At 51.2% G+C, this 13,583-nt stretch overlaps 1 protein-coding gene across 1 annotated transcript; it reads left to right on the forward strand.

Annotated features, from left to right (window-relative positions):
• Window positions 1-4,241: 4,241 nt before the first annotated feature.
• Window positions 4,242-10,717, forward strand: Tac3 (tachykinin precursor 3). Its single transcript, XM_075954292.1, has 7 exons — window positions 4,242-4,369; window positions 4,901-5,019; window positions 7,197-7,302; window positions 7,479-7,508; window positions 8,120-8,173; window positions 8,483-8,557; window positions 10,484-10,717. Exons 2-6 carry the CDS (start codon window positions 4,906-4,908, stop codon window positions 8,536-8,538), a joined length of 360 nt encoding a protein of 119 aa, XP_075810407.1. The 5' UTR covers window positions 4,242-4,369; window positions 4,901-4,905; the 3' UTR covers window positions 8,539-8,557; window positions 10,484-10,717.
• Window positions 10,718-13,583: the final 2,866 nt, after the last annotated feature.

Raw genomic sequence — 13,583 nt, forward strand, 5'->3', positions numbered from 1 at the left:
TGCCGGGTTCGTGCGAGCTGAGGCAAACTGGGTATGGTGGGACCCTGCTCCCAGGATCTCTGGCACCCTGTACCCCAGAGACGGGCTGTATCACACCTGCCTCCCTGGAGCCTTCTTCCTCTCCACGCCTCTGAGATGCCAAGCTGCTGCCAGGCACTCTCCCACAGCTGGCAGCCCTCAGCAGGGCAGACTCACTGATCAGACCTGCTCATCCCTAGAACTAACCCTTTCCCTCTTTTCTTCACCGTGATCGTTTTCCCAGGCTCGGACTGTGTTATACCATCTCGCTGTCTCGGTTTGTGTGGGCTTTGACGGTGTTACTCTGTAATATCTTTTAGAAATTTCCCACTGTTCTTCATCCTTCTTTCCTCAGAGACGGTCTTGTCTCTCCACCCTGTTCTATCTTTGGGGAACATGCTGCACATAGCTGTGAAATTTGGATCTGTACCCAGGGAGAGATTGGGAAGGGCTGCCATTGTTCCCGTCTCCCCTTGTCTCTTCCTCCTCTCACCATCTCCACCCTCCCTGCCTCCTCCACTGAGCTCTGAGCCTGGGTCCCTTACAGCTTCCATTGGTAGGCAGCTCACGGGCCCAAGTAATCATGCTGGCAGGGAGACCTGATTAACTATCCTTCCTGCCTGCAGATTAATCTCTCTCTCTCTCTCTCTCTCTCTCTCTCTCTCTCTCTCTCTCTCTCTCTCTCTCTCTCTCTGTCTCTCTGTCTCTCTTCCTCTCTCCCTCTCTCTCCCCCCCAGACTGGAGCTAGAACCTGTCCTGTCGGAGCTAGGGCTGGAGGACCGGTAGCTCAGGCTCTGGCTAGCCCGCTAGCCTCCCACTCCCCAGATGACAGCTCCAACCTTGACTTCTCAGAATCAGAAGATCCTGTCTGGCTGGGAGTGGGTGATGACCTGAGCCTGATCGCCCCCGCTCTCCGCCTCATCTCCTGCTCCCAGGGCCCAAATTGTCGTCACTTTCCCAGTGAAGTGTCTGGTCATTTTCAGAAGCAATTTCAGGAGAAAATGCAGCTGCTGCTCTCAATCCTGCTTTTCTTCTCCCAGGGCTGAGGGAGCTGCCAGCTCTCTGGGTGGGGGCGGGGATGTTGATGGATACCAGTTCAAGGATGGGGGGGGGCTCATCACCCCCCTCCCATCTTCCCCTGCCTCCTCTCTGCTGTCTTTGCCTTTCCTTTCTTCTGGAGCTCAGGGTCCTGATGTCTATGGGCCCCCATTTTCTTACCCATGGATTTCCCACACATGGAAAAGGACTGGAAGTGACTTTTTCACCGTGGGAATCAGTTCTGCCATCGGTCCTGCCCCAGCATATTCAGTGACTCTCAAAGTGTAGGCTGCTTCAACCTCTGAGGGCCACAGGCTATTGGGGACCACCCTGACGACCCCCACTGAGGACCCATTCAAGGGCCTCAGGGCTGGCTTAATCCAGCTCTGACTCAGCCCAGGCTCTTCCAAGTCCTCAGGGCTTCTTCTTCCTAGTTCTGGCTGCAGGTACTGACTGACAGAGAACTATCAGCCCTCTGTCTGCTGTCACACAGGGCCCAGCTCCCCCCTCACCCAGGGAGTCCACAGTTGAGTATACAGAGTACACATTGTCTTGTGCACACAAGCATGTGCCCCTGGAGAACGGCCGTCTAACTTGTCTCACCTCCGTACAACTGAGCATACACGCACACGTGCATATAGGGGGGTCTAGTGGGGTCAGGGATGGGGGTACCTGCTGCTACAGACCCGGACTTTATGACTGTCTTCTCTATGAAGACAGCATCTGAGATGTGCCTCAAATAAATGTACAAAGAAAAAACAAACAGAAAACTATAGCTTAATAGCAGCTCCATAGCAGAAACAAACACTGTACGTGTCATTTACGTACGATTTGTGGGCAAACGAAGCTGCCTGTTCCAGCTCCTCATGCCTCCCTCCTACATCACCTCTCTAACTCGGGTCAGCATCCACCCTTTCAAGTCTTTGCTAATCTCAGAGATCAAGGGTGATCAGCTCCCTCCCAGCCTCGACTCCTGCCATCCTCTGTGAGATACAGCATCATCAAAGGACATTATTCATGGTGGGACCTTTGCTGAAGCTCTGCTTCCCTGATGTCAGGGCTTGGGGATGGGGTGACTGTGTTGGGGGGAGGGGCTGACAGAACCGGGGCCACCAGGCATTTGGTCCTCAGCTTTTGAACTCACCTGCTCCTGCACAGCCAACTCCCTTGGTCTGCCCAGCTTGGTCTTCTGTCTCTAGGATGCTGTAGATTGGAGAGGAGGAGGAAGGAGCCATCTAGGTTAGGTCCAGTTGGAAGCAACCACTGGGCTTCTTGGAGGAATGAATGTGTTATGCCATTTGCATGTAAATGCCTCCCACTTCTGTCCCTCACCCCACCAAATGGTCGAAGCTCTGGGTGCTGGCCCATGCTGTTTGCATACACAGCACTGCAATTAACTAGGTAATGAGAAACTTTTAATGAGACCCCATTAGCCTCTCCTATCGTAAAGAGACCTTGATGCCCAGCTGCTGCCCACATTCTGGGGTGAACACAAGGCCAGGGTGGCCTTCTATCAATATGACCCAAGTCCCAGGGCATGTGGAATGGGGACAAAGGACTTCAGGACCCTGTTAGTGCTAGAAGTGTTCATATTTGGGGGTAGAAATTTACAAAAAACAAAACAAAACAACCAACCAACCAAAAAACCTTGGCTCTGGCTTCCTTTTCCATAAATTTTTATTGAGCATCTGTGATATGCCAAATACTGTAGGATGAGGAATACAACAACAGACAAAACTCTTGTCCTTGAGATGCTTAGGAGGGCTGGTGTATTTGACAGAGAAATAAACTCTCAGCATGTTGGGTCTAAGTGCTGGAGGAAGGGAGTGGGGGGACAGAGTGGGAGCAATCTTAAGTAGTGTGACTGGAGGAGTCTGTGGGGAAGAGGGGCACACACAACTAACTCTCTTCTCATCCCAGAACATAAAAGAGTTCAAGTTTCCAAATCTCTGAGACTCGGAAAGATGTTCCTCTGTGCCCTCTGGAAGAGCAAGTGGTTTCCCTCGAAGGTCAACATGCCAATACAGGGGGGAAAAATGAGAGATTTAGCCTGGCCGTGGCTAAATTAGTACTGAGTAATCTCAGTACTCGGGAGGAAAAGGCAGGCGGGTCTCTGTGTATTCAAAGCCAGCCTGATCTACAAAACAAGTTTCAGAACAGTCAGAGAGATTACACAGAGAAACCCTGTATCCAAACAAACAACAGAGAGATTTGGAGTAAGAAGAGCCAGATTTTTGTATATGCTAGATCAAGTCACCGAACCTCCCTGAACTCAGTTTCCTAACCAGAAAAATGGGAATATTTCTTGTTTCTATTGTGAAGGCAAGGAAACTCAAATCCCACGGCATATTTAAGCTCCACACCCTGAGGCCAGATCCCAGCTGCCACTTTCGCTGGTCCTCTCTGAGTTCTAATTCCGATCCTTGCTCTCCTCCCCTGACTCTGTCCTGGGCTAAGAAACCACAGAAAAGCCCCTCATCTGTGTGGGATGTCAACAAGGGCTGAAGGGTCAGAGATGTCTGAGCTTTGAGGGAAAAGAGAGGCAGTTAGGTGAGCAGCGTTGCAAGCCGAGCAAGGTGAGGAGGGATGAGCAGTCCTGGTGAACTGGGCTGCAGGAGGAAGGGTGGAAGCCAGAGGCCCCGGTGCAGTCAGGGAGGCAAAGGTGGGCAGAGGAGGGTCTCCATCCTCAGTCCAGCAGCCCTGCCTCTCCCTTGGGGTAAGGACCGGGAGGAGGGCAGAAGGAACTAGATTCACCCTCAGTCTTGGAGTGGGGCCTCAGCCCCAGCTGCCGTGATGGTGGCAGGGGCAGAGAGACACCTGTCTGAGCTGTTCCAGGCTGTAGTCCAGCTCGGAGGATAAAGGAAGAGGAGCTGGTGAGTTCCGAGAAAAAAAGGTCCAGGAGACACACCTACTGAGCTCGACCTGTCATGCAACCCTGTGAGAGGTCACATACAACGACATTCCTTTGAGTGCCTGCCTTGGGTGCCTTTGGAAAGTGGGCTGCAGGACAAGTGTGTGTGTGTGTGTGTGTGTGTGTGTGTGTGTGTGTGTGTGTGTGTGCGTGCATGCGCTTGCGTGTCTGGGTGTGTGACAGCAGCTTGCATCCTCTCCCTACCAGCTTTTCTCCTCCCCTCCAGCCACCCTGGGATTGGTGACTCTCAGCCCCTCCCCTCGGCTCCCCCAAACCCTCCCAGAACCTTTATCAGGGAGCTGGGACTGGTCCCTGCCACCTTCCAGAGCCCTGCGCTCTTGCGTCTCTCTCTGCAGCAGCACCAGCTGGCTCCCTGATCCTGCCATCCAGCCAGCTCCACAGGTAGGTTTTGGGTAGTGCTGCGGATTGCAGCTGGCCCCAGGATGATGGGCTTAGAACCAGAGGGGAAAAAGGGAGAGGGCAGCCTCTGATAGGCAAGTAGGGTACCAGGAAGGCATCAGAAAGGGCCAGAGGATGGAGAGCTATTAACGTTTGGCATCTGGGGCCAGAATCAAGACTGATTCTTACAGGTTAGAAAGTTTTTCTCTAAGTCTCGGGGTTATCTAGTACTACAAGACCGTATCCAGGGTCTCTTCTCACGACAACTGAAGAAACAGACCAGTGCACGTCCTGTGAATATATTATCCTTATGATCTAGAGACCCCCATACCCTATCATTGCGCATTGTTGGGCAGATCCTGGGGAGATGTTTAATGGGGGACCCCTTCTCAGAGATGCATTTCACTCTCTTCAGATCAGGGCTTGGGTAGGGGAGGTGGAGAGCTGGAAAAGCGTGCTGGAGCCGAGCTGCGGGTCAGGAAGGCCGGCGGGCTTCCCACCAAGCTGTGCCTTCCTTTCACCTCTGTCCTCTAGGCACCATGAGGAGCACCATGCTGTTCGCGGCCATCCTGGTTCTCTGCTTGGCTGGCAGCTTCGGGGCTGTCTGTGAGGAGTCTCAGGGGCAGGTGGCGCCTGCTGGGAGGCACAGCGAGGTAAGATGTCCCCTGTCAGGGTCCAGTACCTTGGGGAGACTTGGGATTCTGTCCGTCTGGATAGCTGGAGGGAGGAAGGTGGGCTGGTGGCATTTTGTTTCTAGATTTCTCTCCTGTTTCCGTTGTCTCCAGGGTATCTGTCTGTCTTGGCTATCTTGTAGATAAAGTGTACCTTAAAAAAACGTTGCTCAGCATTATACGGACGGAGCGGATTGCATTTGTATATTTAGGAGTATATATATTCTTTAACAGTTACAGAAGAGGCTTGAATCTGAGAGAGAGGAGAGGGAGTACATGGGAGGGGTTGGAAATGGAATAATGCAATTACATTTTAATTACAATTTTTTTAAATTAGAAAATATGTTGTTCGGTTGTTTGTTGGTGACATGGTGATCGAGTGGTGTTGTGAGTAAATTGGCTACACAAGTTCTCTGTAGTCTGGTTCAGTTCTGTCTCTTGGCAAGGGACAGCTCCCCTCCTATGGAGCCAGATGCAGGCAGGATTTCTCCCGAGTGGCCCTCTGCGTGCTATTACATCTATCAGTTACACGTGTTCTCTTATTTTCCCGATGCAGATCCCGCCCCCACCCTCTCCTTACCCTCCTCCCACGGTCCCAGGTGTGTCTGAGGGCCCAGTGAGTCCCCTTCTCTCCCTCCCTTGCCTACTTCCAGTCTCTGTGTCCTCAGAGGAGTAAAAGAGAAATTGAGAAGCAGGCCAGGGTGAGCCTGCATTCCCAGAGGTCCTTTAGGAAGAAGAATAGGACTTGTCAGGGTCGGTGCAGGGGGAGCGCAGGGAGGAAGTCTTTTCAGGGGTTTGGGTTGACAGCAGTTACATTGGTACAAATGCTTTTAAGATGATTACAGGTGGGACTTATTACAAATTCAGCGTGTGAAGCCTTCTGCCTCTCCAGCTCCAGTCTGGTTAGCATCTCATTAGAGGAGGTGGGCTGAGTATTTGAACAATTCTGGAAAAGTGGCTTCTGGGAAGTGATGTGCTGGGCAGAGAGAGAGAGAGAGAGAGAGAGAGAGAGAGAGAGAGAGAGAGAGAGAGAGAGAGAGAGAGAAGGATAGAGAGAGGGAGAGAGAGAAAGAGAGAGAGAAGGAGAGAGAAGGAGACAGAGAGGGAGAGAGAGAAGGAGAGAGAGAGAAGGAGAGAGAGGAGAGAGAAGGAGAGAGAAGGAGACAGAGAGGGAGAGAGAGGAGAGAGAGAAAAGGAGAGAGAGAGAGAAAGAGAGAGAGAAGGAGAGAGAGAGAAGGAGAGAGAGAGAGAAGGAGAGAGCGAGCATGTGTGTGTGCACACACACACACACATACACACACACTCACATGCACGCATGTGGTCCACCCAGGCAGCTATGAGCTATGCAGGTGGCAGTGGTTACACCAGACCCAAACAAAACCTGCTGCTAGTTAAGCGACAAGAACAGGCTGTGAAGTCAGGGTGGTAAGACACCTTAGGTTCTTCAGAGACAAGCCTGCTACAGCACCTAGGGCCCCAAGGAAACCCCTCTGCCTCTCTTGGTCAACAAAAGAGACCACCCCTCTCCCCAAGGCCTGTGAGGAGGAGAGATACTGGGTGCAATACGTGTGTGGGGTACCTGGGTAGCTTATATGGGGTGTATCCTGGATGTCCTCTGTAGCCCAAGCATACTAGGCTCTAGAGAGGGGCACAACTGAGATTCAGGCCAGAGGACACCTGCTAAGTGTGCAGGGCCTTTCTTGGGGGTGGGAAATTCATGGCGTGTTCAGGGGACTGACTGCATCCTTGAGCAAACGGGTTCTGAACCTGTGGCGTTGTCACCGAGAGGTGGCGGGAGCCGGGCTGGGCAGGGGTTCCAGGAGACAGTCACCCTTAGCTTTGGGAGACAGCATGATGAACATTCCAGGAAGTTAGTTACCAGGCCTGCCATCCGGGAAATCTCCACACGACCCCAAACCTCGCCATGCGTCTGAGCACCTTGAGGTCACATTCAGATTCAGGCCTGTGTCTGCGTTTCTGACAGGCCCCCAGTGCTGCTGCCCGGTTCTCTTCCAGGGAAAGCCAGAGGAAATCCTGAAGGAAACAGGGTGTTGGATCCAGCTGTGGTGGGTTTGGGGCAAGGCTGCTTGGTGCAGGGAGAGAGCAGGTGGATGGGTGTGGACCTTGGCCCTCAACTCTCCGCTCCTCTTTCCTGCAAGGACTCTGGCCTCTACCAGCTGCCCCAGTCTTTGCTGCGGAAACTCTACGACAGCCGCTCCGTCTCTCTGGAAGGATTGCTGAAAGTGCTGAGCAAGGCTAGTGCCGGTAGGAGGAGGCTCTGGAGAGGGAAGGGTCAGAGGGCAGGGCTCTGAAGATGAGTTTTGGGCTGGGAAACCCCTTCAGTGGGGAGGGAGACGGGGGGGGGGATGTCCTAGTGAGGGCTGTGATTTGAATTCCTCTCTAATTGCTGCTTTCACCCACTCTTGTGCTGGGCTTCCCAGGACCTAAGGAGACATCACTTCCTCAGAAACGTGAGTAGCTTCTTCCTTATCTGTGCTGACCATTGGCCTGGAGTTCCACGGGCAAGCAGCCAGTCGCCTTTTGGCTGATCTTGACTCAGATGATGCAGACAATATGTCATCTGTAATTGCTTAGCCAGCCTTTCTGAGTGGGAGATGGCACCAGAAACAAGGAGAGAGCAGGTGTGCGGGGCACGGAGACGGTCCCATCCCTCACCCGTTGGTCACTGGGAACTAAGTAGGGACTCCCTGTTGGTAATGAAGACTCTAAGCCAAGCACCTGCTGTGGTAGAAAACTCGTGTAGTGTGGGTGTGTGAGTGTTGGGGGAGGGGCAGAAAGAGAAGACAAGCAGATGATGCACCTGCTAGCTGTGGGGTTCAGGCTACAGTGAGAGAAAGAGGAACCAGATGTGGTGACGCACATCTGTAATTCCAAAACTCGGAGGTTAAGAAAGGAGAGATGGAGAGTGCAAGGCTAGCCTGGTGCACAGCAAGTTCTAGGACAGCAACAGGGTAGCATGCTTAGACCTTGAGGAGGGAGAGAGAGAGAGAGAGAGAGAGAGAATATTCTAGTCTCAGAAGTCTTGACATGTACGTTGACAAACAATGGCCTTTTCTTTCAGGTGACATGCATGATTTCTTTGTGGGACTTATGGGCAAGAGGAACAGCCAGCCAGGTAGGGTACACCCAGCAGGAGGGTCTGGGTACTGCTAAGAATATGTCAGAAGTACCTCTCAGTTTGTCATCAGAGAGGAAGATGAGCCCTTTTCCAGCTGTAGTGAGTGTCCGTGTCCCTTTCTTTCTCGGTCAGCTCAGGTCTATAGTCAGGCTCAGTCATGTCCCTGAGCACGGTAGGACAGCCCTGCTGGGTCCCGAGAGGGACCCGTTCTCCCAGCTCTGTCTTCCAGCGCTGCCTTTCATAGCCAGCCAGTCCTTCACTGATTTGGAAGAATTCTTTTTAACTATGATGCTTGCTCCACCCCAGACACTCACACTGATGTGGCCGAAGAGAATACCCCCAGCTTTGGCACCCTCAAATAGGCCCCCGGTGCAGAAGAAGGTAAGCTCTGTTGGCTGGAGGGGTGAGGGGGTGAGGGATTGGGAGCTGTCAGTGTGGCTTTCATAGATGTTACAGAGCACACACCTTTGCCCTAATACAGACTCATCGCCAGTGTCCAGCACACCGCGAGCCAAACGCAGTGACGCTCAGAGGTACACACACACGCGCACGCACTAATCCACACGCTCTCTTTCATCTCTTTCTCCCGTGTCATCGAGCAGACAGAGGGAGCAGTGATAGGAAGCAGGGAGAGGCATCCCCCGGGTTGTCAGCTGTGCTTTTGGACACTGTCTTCTTGTCATCTGTACAGAAGACGGTGAGATCATCTTGCAGGCCCTGATTCACAGCTGAGGCATTTGCCTCCCAAGGAGGCTGAACTATGACAAGCTACAGCCTCGGAATGTAGTCAGCACGATTCTGGTTTAGGAAGAGATTCAGGCATGCTAAACGTCTGGAAATAGCTGGAAACCACATCCTAGCCACTCAGTGCAGCAGAGTGTTTGAAAGCATGTTCTAAATTCAATATGGACCTTACCTGCCTCTCTTTAGCTGTGTCTCCCTGGCTAACACTTGATGTAACACCATGCCTCAGTTTTACAGACGAAGCCTTCAAAATGGTTCCTGGAACTCTGAGAGTCATCTATATTATGGCTCTTCCGGTCTGGAAGCCGAGCGTGGGGGAGGGTGGGCTGAGAGTGTCCTCATGTGTCCCTGTGGCTGACTTTAGTCTGACTGCTGAAAACCATCTAGGCCAGACCTCGGGCCTGAGTGGGCTGTGAGATTCCTCACTTGTCCACTAGTGTGAGAGTCCCTCAGGGAAATCCAGTCAACACACAGAAACTTCTGCCTCGATGCCATCCACGCACACATGGCAACAGCCCCTCAATCGATGCCTTCTTTTTTTGCTGGTTTCTAAAGAGAGGAAGACAAGGAGGGGGGGCGCTGGGAAGCCTCTGCAGTCTGCGCAGCCTCCTTCCTCTCTCCCCTTGCTCTGGGAATTCAGTCACTGGTCTCAGAGTGGCAAGGCGGAGACCCACGAAGCTGACCCTCGATACCACCTGTTCATGACTCCTTCAGCCCAGGGACTGGGTCCGGTCCCCCTTTTACTGTGGGCGAGAGGGCACACAGGGCTGTAATAACTGTAACTTGCTGGTTACATGGTGCTCACCATATCATTTTGCTCTCATTAGATGGTTATTTCCGTCCCGCCGATGGCCAGATAATTATACGGGGAGCTATATCTGGGTGACATACTCTCTTCCAATGTTATACACTGGCCATAAAGATAATTACAGTGTAATTTTGCCATAGTATTTTATACAAATGGTAAATGCAAGTGCATTGTGGAAATCTCCTTTTAATATTTGCTGGTGAATCCAAGTTCTTTCAGAGGGACTGAGCCAGTAATTGCAGCTTTCCCAATCCAACCACTGACGGTATTCTAAACCTGTTAGGTGCCAGACAGATGGGACATGCGGTCCCCAGGGGCTAGCATTTAAAGACGATTAGAGGAAGTGGATCAACACGGATGACTGCGTCATCTTATTTCATTCACGTAAAGCTACTGAAAACCGAAGTCATTAAGAGCCTGTCTGGGAAGAAGGACTGTGAACGGGGGAGGGGCGGGGAGGGGCAGACCAGTCCCTGTGGATGGGCTGTGTCTGTGCCAGCCTCCTGGTGGGAGAGCTGGCTGACAGGAACTGGGCTCCTCACTTTCCTGCACGCACAGCACAGATCACGACACCAGGACAGTGTTTAGTACACTGTGGGAGGGGCAGGCACCCGCTGCCAGCGGTTAGTCCCCAGCCCAAAGGTTTTCCCTTTTGTAGAGATGGTCATGTCTTGTTCCCTCAGTGGGTGGGTGGGACAGTGGCGCTTTGTAGGACTTAGATGGGATTTTAAAGTTTTATTTATTTGTGTCTTTAGCACTCTGCTCTGGACCCCGACTTCCTCACGAAGACAGTCCCCCGACTAATCCCAGCGCATGCTCTCCCGTTTCCCTTGCTTTCCCATCTCCTCTTGGCTCTCTCCTGCTCGGCACAGAAGCTGCATATGAACAGCCTCAATCTCTTGGGCACTAAGTATCGACTGTGGTCTCCGTAGTGTCCTGCATTAAAAATACAATGTCTCCTCTTCAACAATAAAGGGTTTCACCAAGGAGTGATGTGAGAGATTGGTTGATGAGTGAGTGGGTTTTTCCAGAAATACATATATTCAAAAAGATGAGACAGGGCCTGCAAAGTGGCTCAGCAGGTAAAGGGGTTGCCACACAGGCCTGATTACCTGAGTTTGATCCCTGGAATTCACCGCGGAAGGAGAGAATGGATCTCAAAGATTGTCATTTGATCCACATTGTACCATGGCATCGGCCCCTTCTCTTACACACAGGCACACAGACACACAGACACACAGATACACAGACACACACACACACACACACACACACGGGAGGGGAGAGGGAGGGAAGGAAAGAGAGACTAAAATTTAAACAAAAACACTACACATGACAGTTAAATAAGTACATCTTCATTTTGGACACACTAATTGTTCTAATAGAACCCTAAACAATTCTTCATACAATTAACGTTGGACTTGGTGATTAAAAGAACAGGTATACACCAGATAGGCACACATCTGTAACCCCATGGATGTGGACTATTATTTTAACTAGGCAAAGATGTGTTACGTTTGTTTCTCCTGCAGAATATTACTTTAACTGTGTCAAGGTGTGTTACTTTGGTTTATGTTGTGTTTGTTTAATTATGGAAGGCAGTTTTACCTTGCCCACGCAAGGCACCTGATTGGTCTGATAAAGAGCTGAGTGGCAATAGCTGGGAAGAGAAAGGATAGGCAGGGTTGGCAGGCAGAGAGAATAAATAGAAGATGAAGGAAGACTGAGGAAAAAAAAAGAGGCGAGAAAGAGGGGAACACACCAGGGGTTAGAAGCCAGGCAGCTATCAGCCAGCCAGATATAGGGAAACAGTGAAAGTAAGATATACAGAAAGAAGGTTGAACACCCCAAGGCAAAATGAAGATGAACAAAAACAGGTCAAGTTAAAGAGCTAGCCAGAAACAAGCCTAAGATAGGCCGAGAATTCAAAACTAACAAGTCTCTGGGTCACGATTTGGGAGCTGGTTGGTGGTCTCAAAGAAAAAGCCTGGAACACCCAAGCAGTCGGTCTGGGTCACGATTTGGGAGCTGGTTGGTGGTCTCAAAGAAAAAGCCTGGAACACCAAAGCACTCGGTCTGGGTCACATAGGAGACTCCGTTTCAAGGGGGAAAAAAACCCCAAATTTCACATTTGAATAGTTTGAAGTAATCTAATTGTCATAGATCAGTTTTAGAAAAGGGGAAAACAGACATTCTGAAAGGGTTGCCTGTGTTTCTAGGAGAGGCCTGGGAAAATTCAGCCAGCAGCTCTGGCAACCATACTTAGGGGGCTGTGTAAAGATTCTCCCCCCTCCCCGGCGTGGGTTCTAACAGATCCAGGGGATGAGATGGTAACCATTCTCGGTGGCTGTTCCCTCCGGGGTATGTCTGATTATTGCTGTCTTTGGTCAGAGCAGCTGTGATCTTCCATTCGCATCGCTCCTGAGGCTGGCTTATTAACATTCCCATGTGAGGGGAGGTAGAAGGCTAGAGGTGAAGGCTAAGGAATCCCTGCTCCTCCCCAGCCACTGCAGGGAACTTCCTGTAGCTCTTCTAGGTCAGCTGCCTGGACTCCAGCTGGGAAACAGCTTTCTTGAATGTTGCCCGTGCAGGGGTGAGGAGCTTTCCCACAAGTAACCTGCTCCTCGAAGTAACCTGAACTCCAAACTCATAGGCTAACCAAGCTGACCTTTAGACACAATTATTTCTTTGGTCTGTTGTCGCTCTCTCTATCTGGGACCGATAAGAATGCCCACACTCAAAAATTCCTAAAACACACACTCATAGATTTTGTAGTATAGCAGGGTTATGGATAAGCAAACACAACTTGATCTAGTTGGGGTGGAAGCTAGACAGGGAGGCCCAAAGAGAGGTGATGTCGTCAGTATTAACCGGCTGCTGCAGTCACAGAAAGGGCAATCATTACCTCAGGCTCTTCTTCGTAGTGAATCCATTACCAACCCTTTCAAGATTGCATAGTAGACCCTAGAATGTGGCCTTACATGTCATGGGTGTGGGGGTCTTTTATCAACCTGATATGTTAATGATCACAGTCCCGAGGGGTGGCTCTGTACCCCAATCAGGGAAACCCCTGTGCTCCCAGTCTTAGCCAGGTGCTGTAGTTGTGTAATTGAGCTGGAGAAACGCAAAGATGGCGCTCAGCCTTCCCAAGCAACCCCTGGACCGGGCTTTGGAGCCAGATGCCCTGCCTGCAGTTCTTACACCTCAGGGAAAGTTCTAGTTTCCAACTGGGTCTCCTTTTGACCCACAACTACACAATCCAGGTGGGAAAAGGAGAGAAAACTCCCATTCACAGCCGGGTCAAGAAGTGACGTACTTGGTGATGTCAAGGACTACCGTTGAGAATGAGAGACACTGAGGATTTCTGAGACAACCTCTCCCTCACCCAAGGAAAGTGGGGGGAATGGGTCTAGGTGGGAGACCATTGGGGAGGGTCAGGTCCTTAAGGATGTGGTGGAGATGCTGAAGCATAGTTCTTCACAGTCATTGGCTACTGGCTTGAACAGGTGTTGAGAGGAAACTGCTCATTCGTTCCCAACTACTTAGACCCGAAATAATCACACAGAAACAATATTGTTTGGCCAATAGCTTAACTATTGTTAACTATTGGCTGTGAGTGGGAGTTTTCTCTCCTTTTCCCACCTGGATTGTGTAGCTTGTAGCTGTCGGTCAAAAGGAGACCCAGTTGGAAACTAGAACTTTCCCTGAGGTGTAAGAACTGCAGGCAGGGCATCTGGCTCCAAAGCCCGGTCCAGGGGTTGCTTGGGAAGGCTGAGCGCCATCTTTGCGTTTCTCCAGCTCAATTACACAACTACAGCACCTGGCTAAGGCTAACTCTTATATCCTAAACTAACT

The sequence above is a fragment of the Microtus pennsylvanicus genome, chromosome 20, assembly GCF_037038515.1.
Source record: "Microtus pennsylvanicus isolate mMicPen1 chromosome 20, mMicPen1.hap1, whole genome shotgun sequence".
In the NCBI taxonomy this organism is placed as follows: domain Eukaryota; kingdom Metazoa; phylum Chordata; class Mammalia; order Rodentia; family Cricetidae; genus Microtus; species Microtus pennsylvanicus.

What these genes read in the sequence shown, in the direction of transcription:
- Tac3 (XM_075954292.1), top strand. Translation starts at nt 4,906, where the DNA reads ATGAGGAGCACCATGCTGTTCGCGGCCATCCTGGTTCTCTGCTTGGCT. An exon ending in GCTGAGCAAGGCTAGTGCCG is followed by an intron (nt 7,303 to 7,478) that starts GTAGGAGGAGGC and finishes TGGGCTTCCCAG; the next exon opens with GACCTAAGGAGACATCACTT. An exon ending in CAAGAGGAACAGCCAGCCAG is followed by an intron (nt 8,174 to 8,482) that starts GTAGGGTACACC and finishes GCTCCACCCCAG; the next exon opens with ACACTCACACTGATGTGGCC.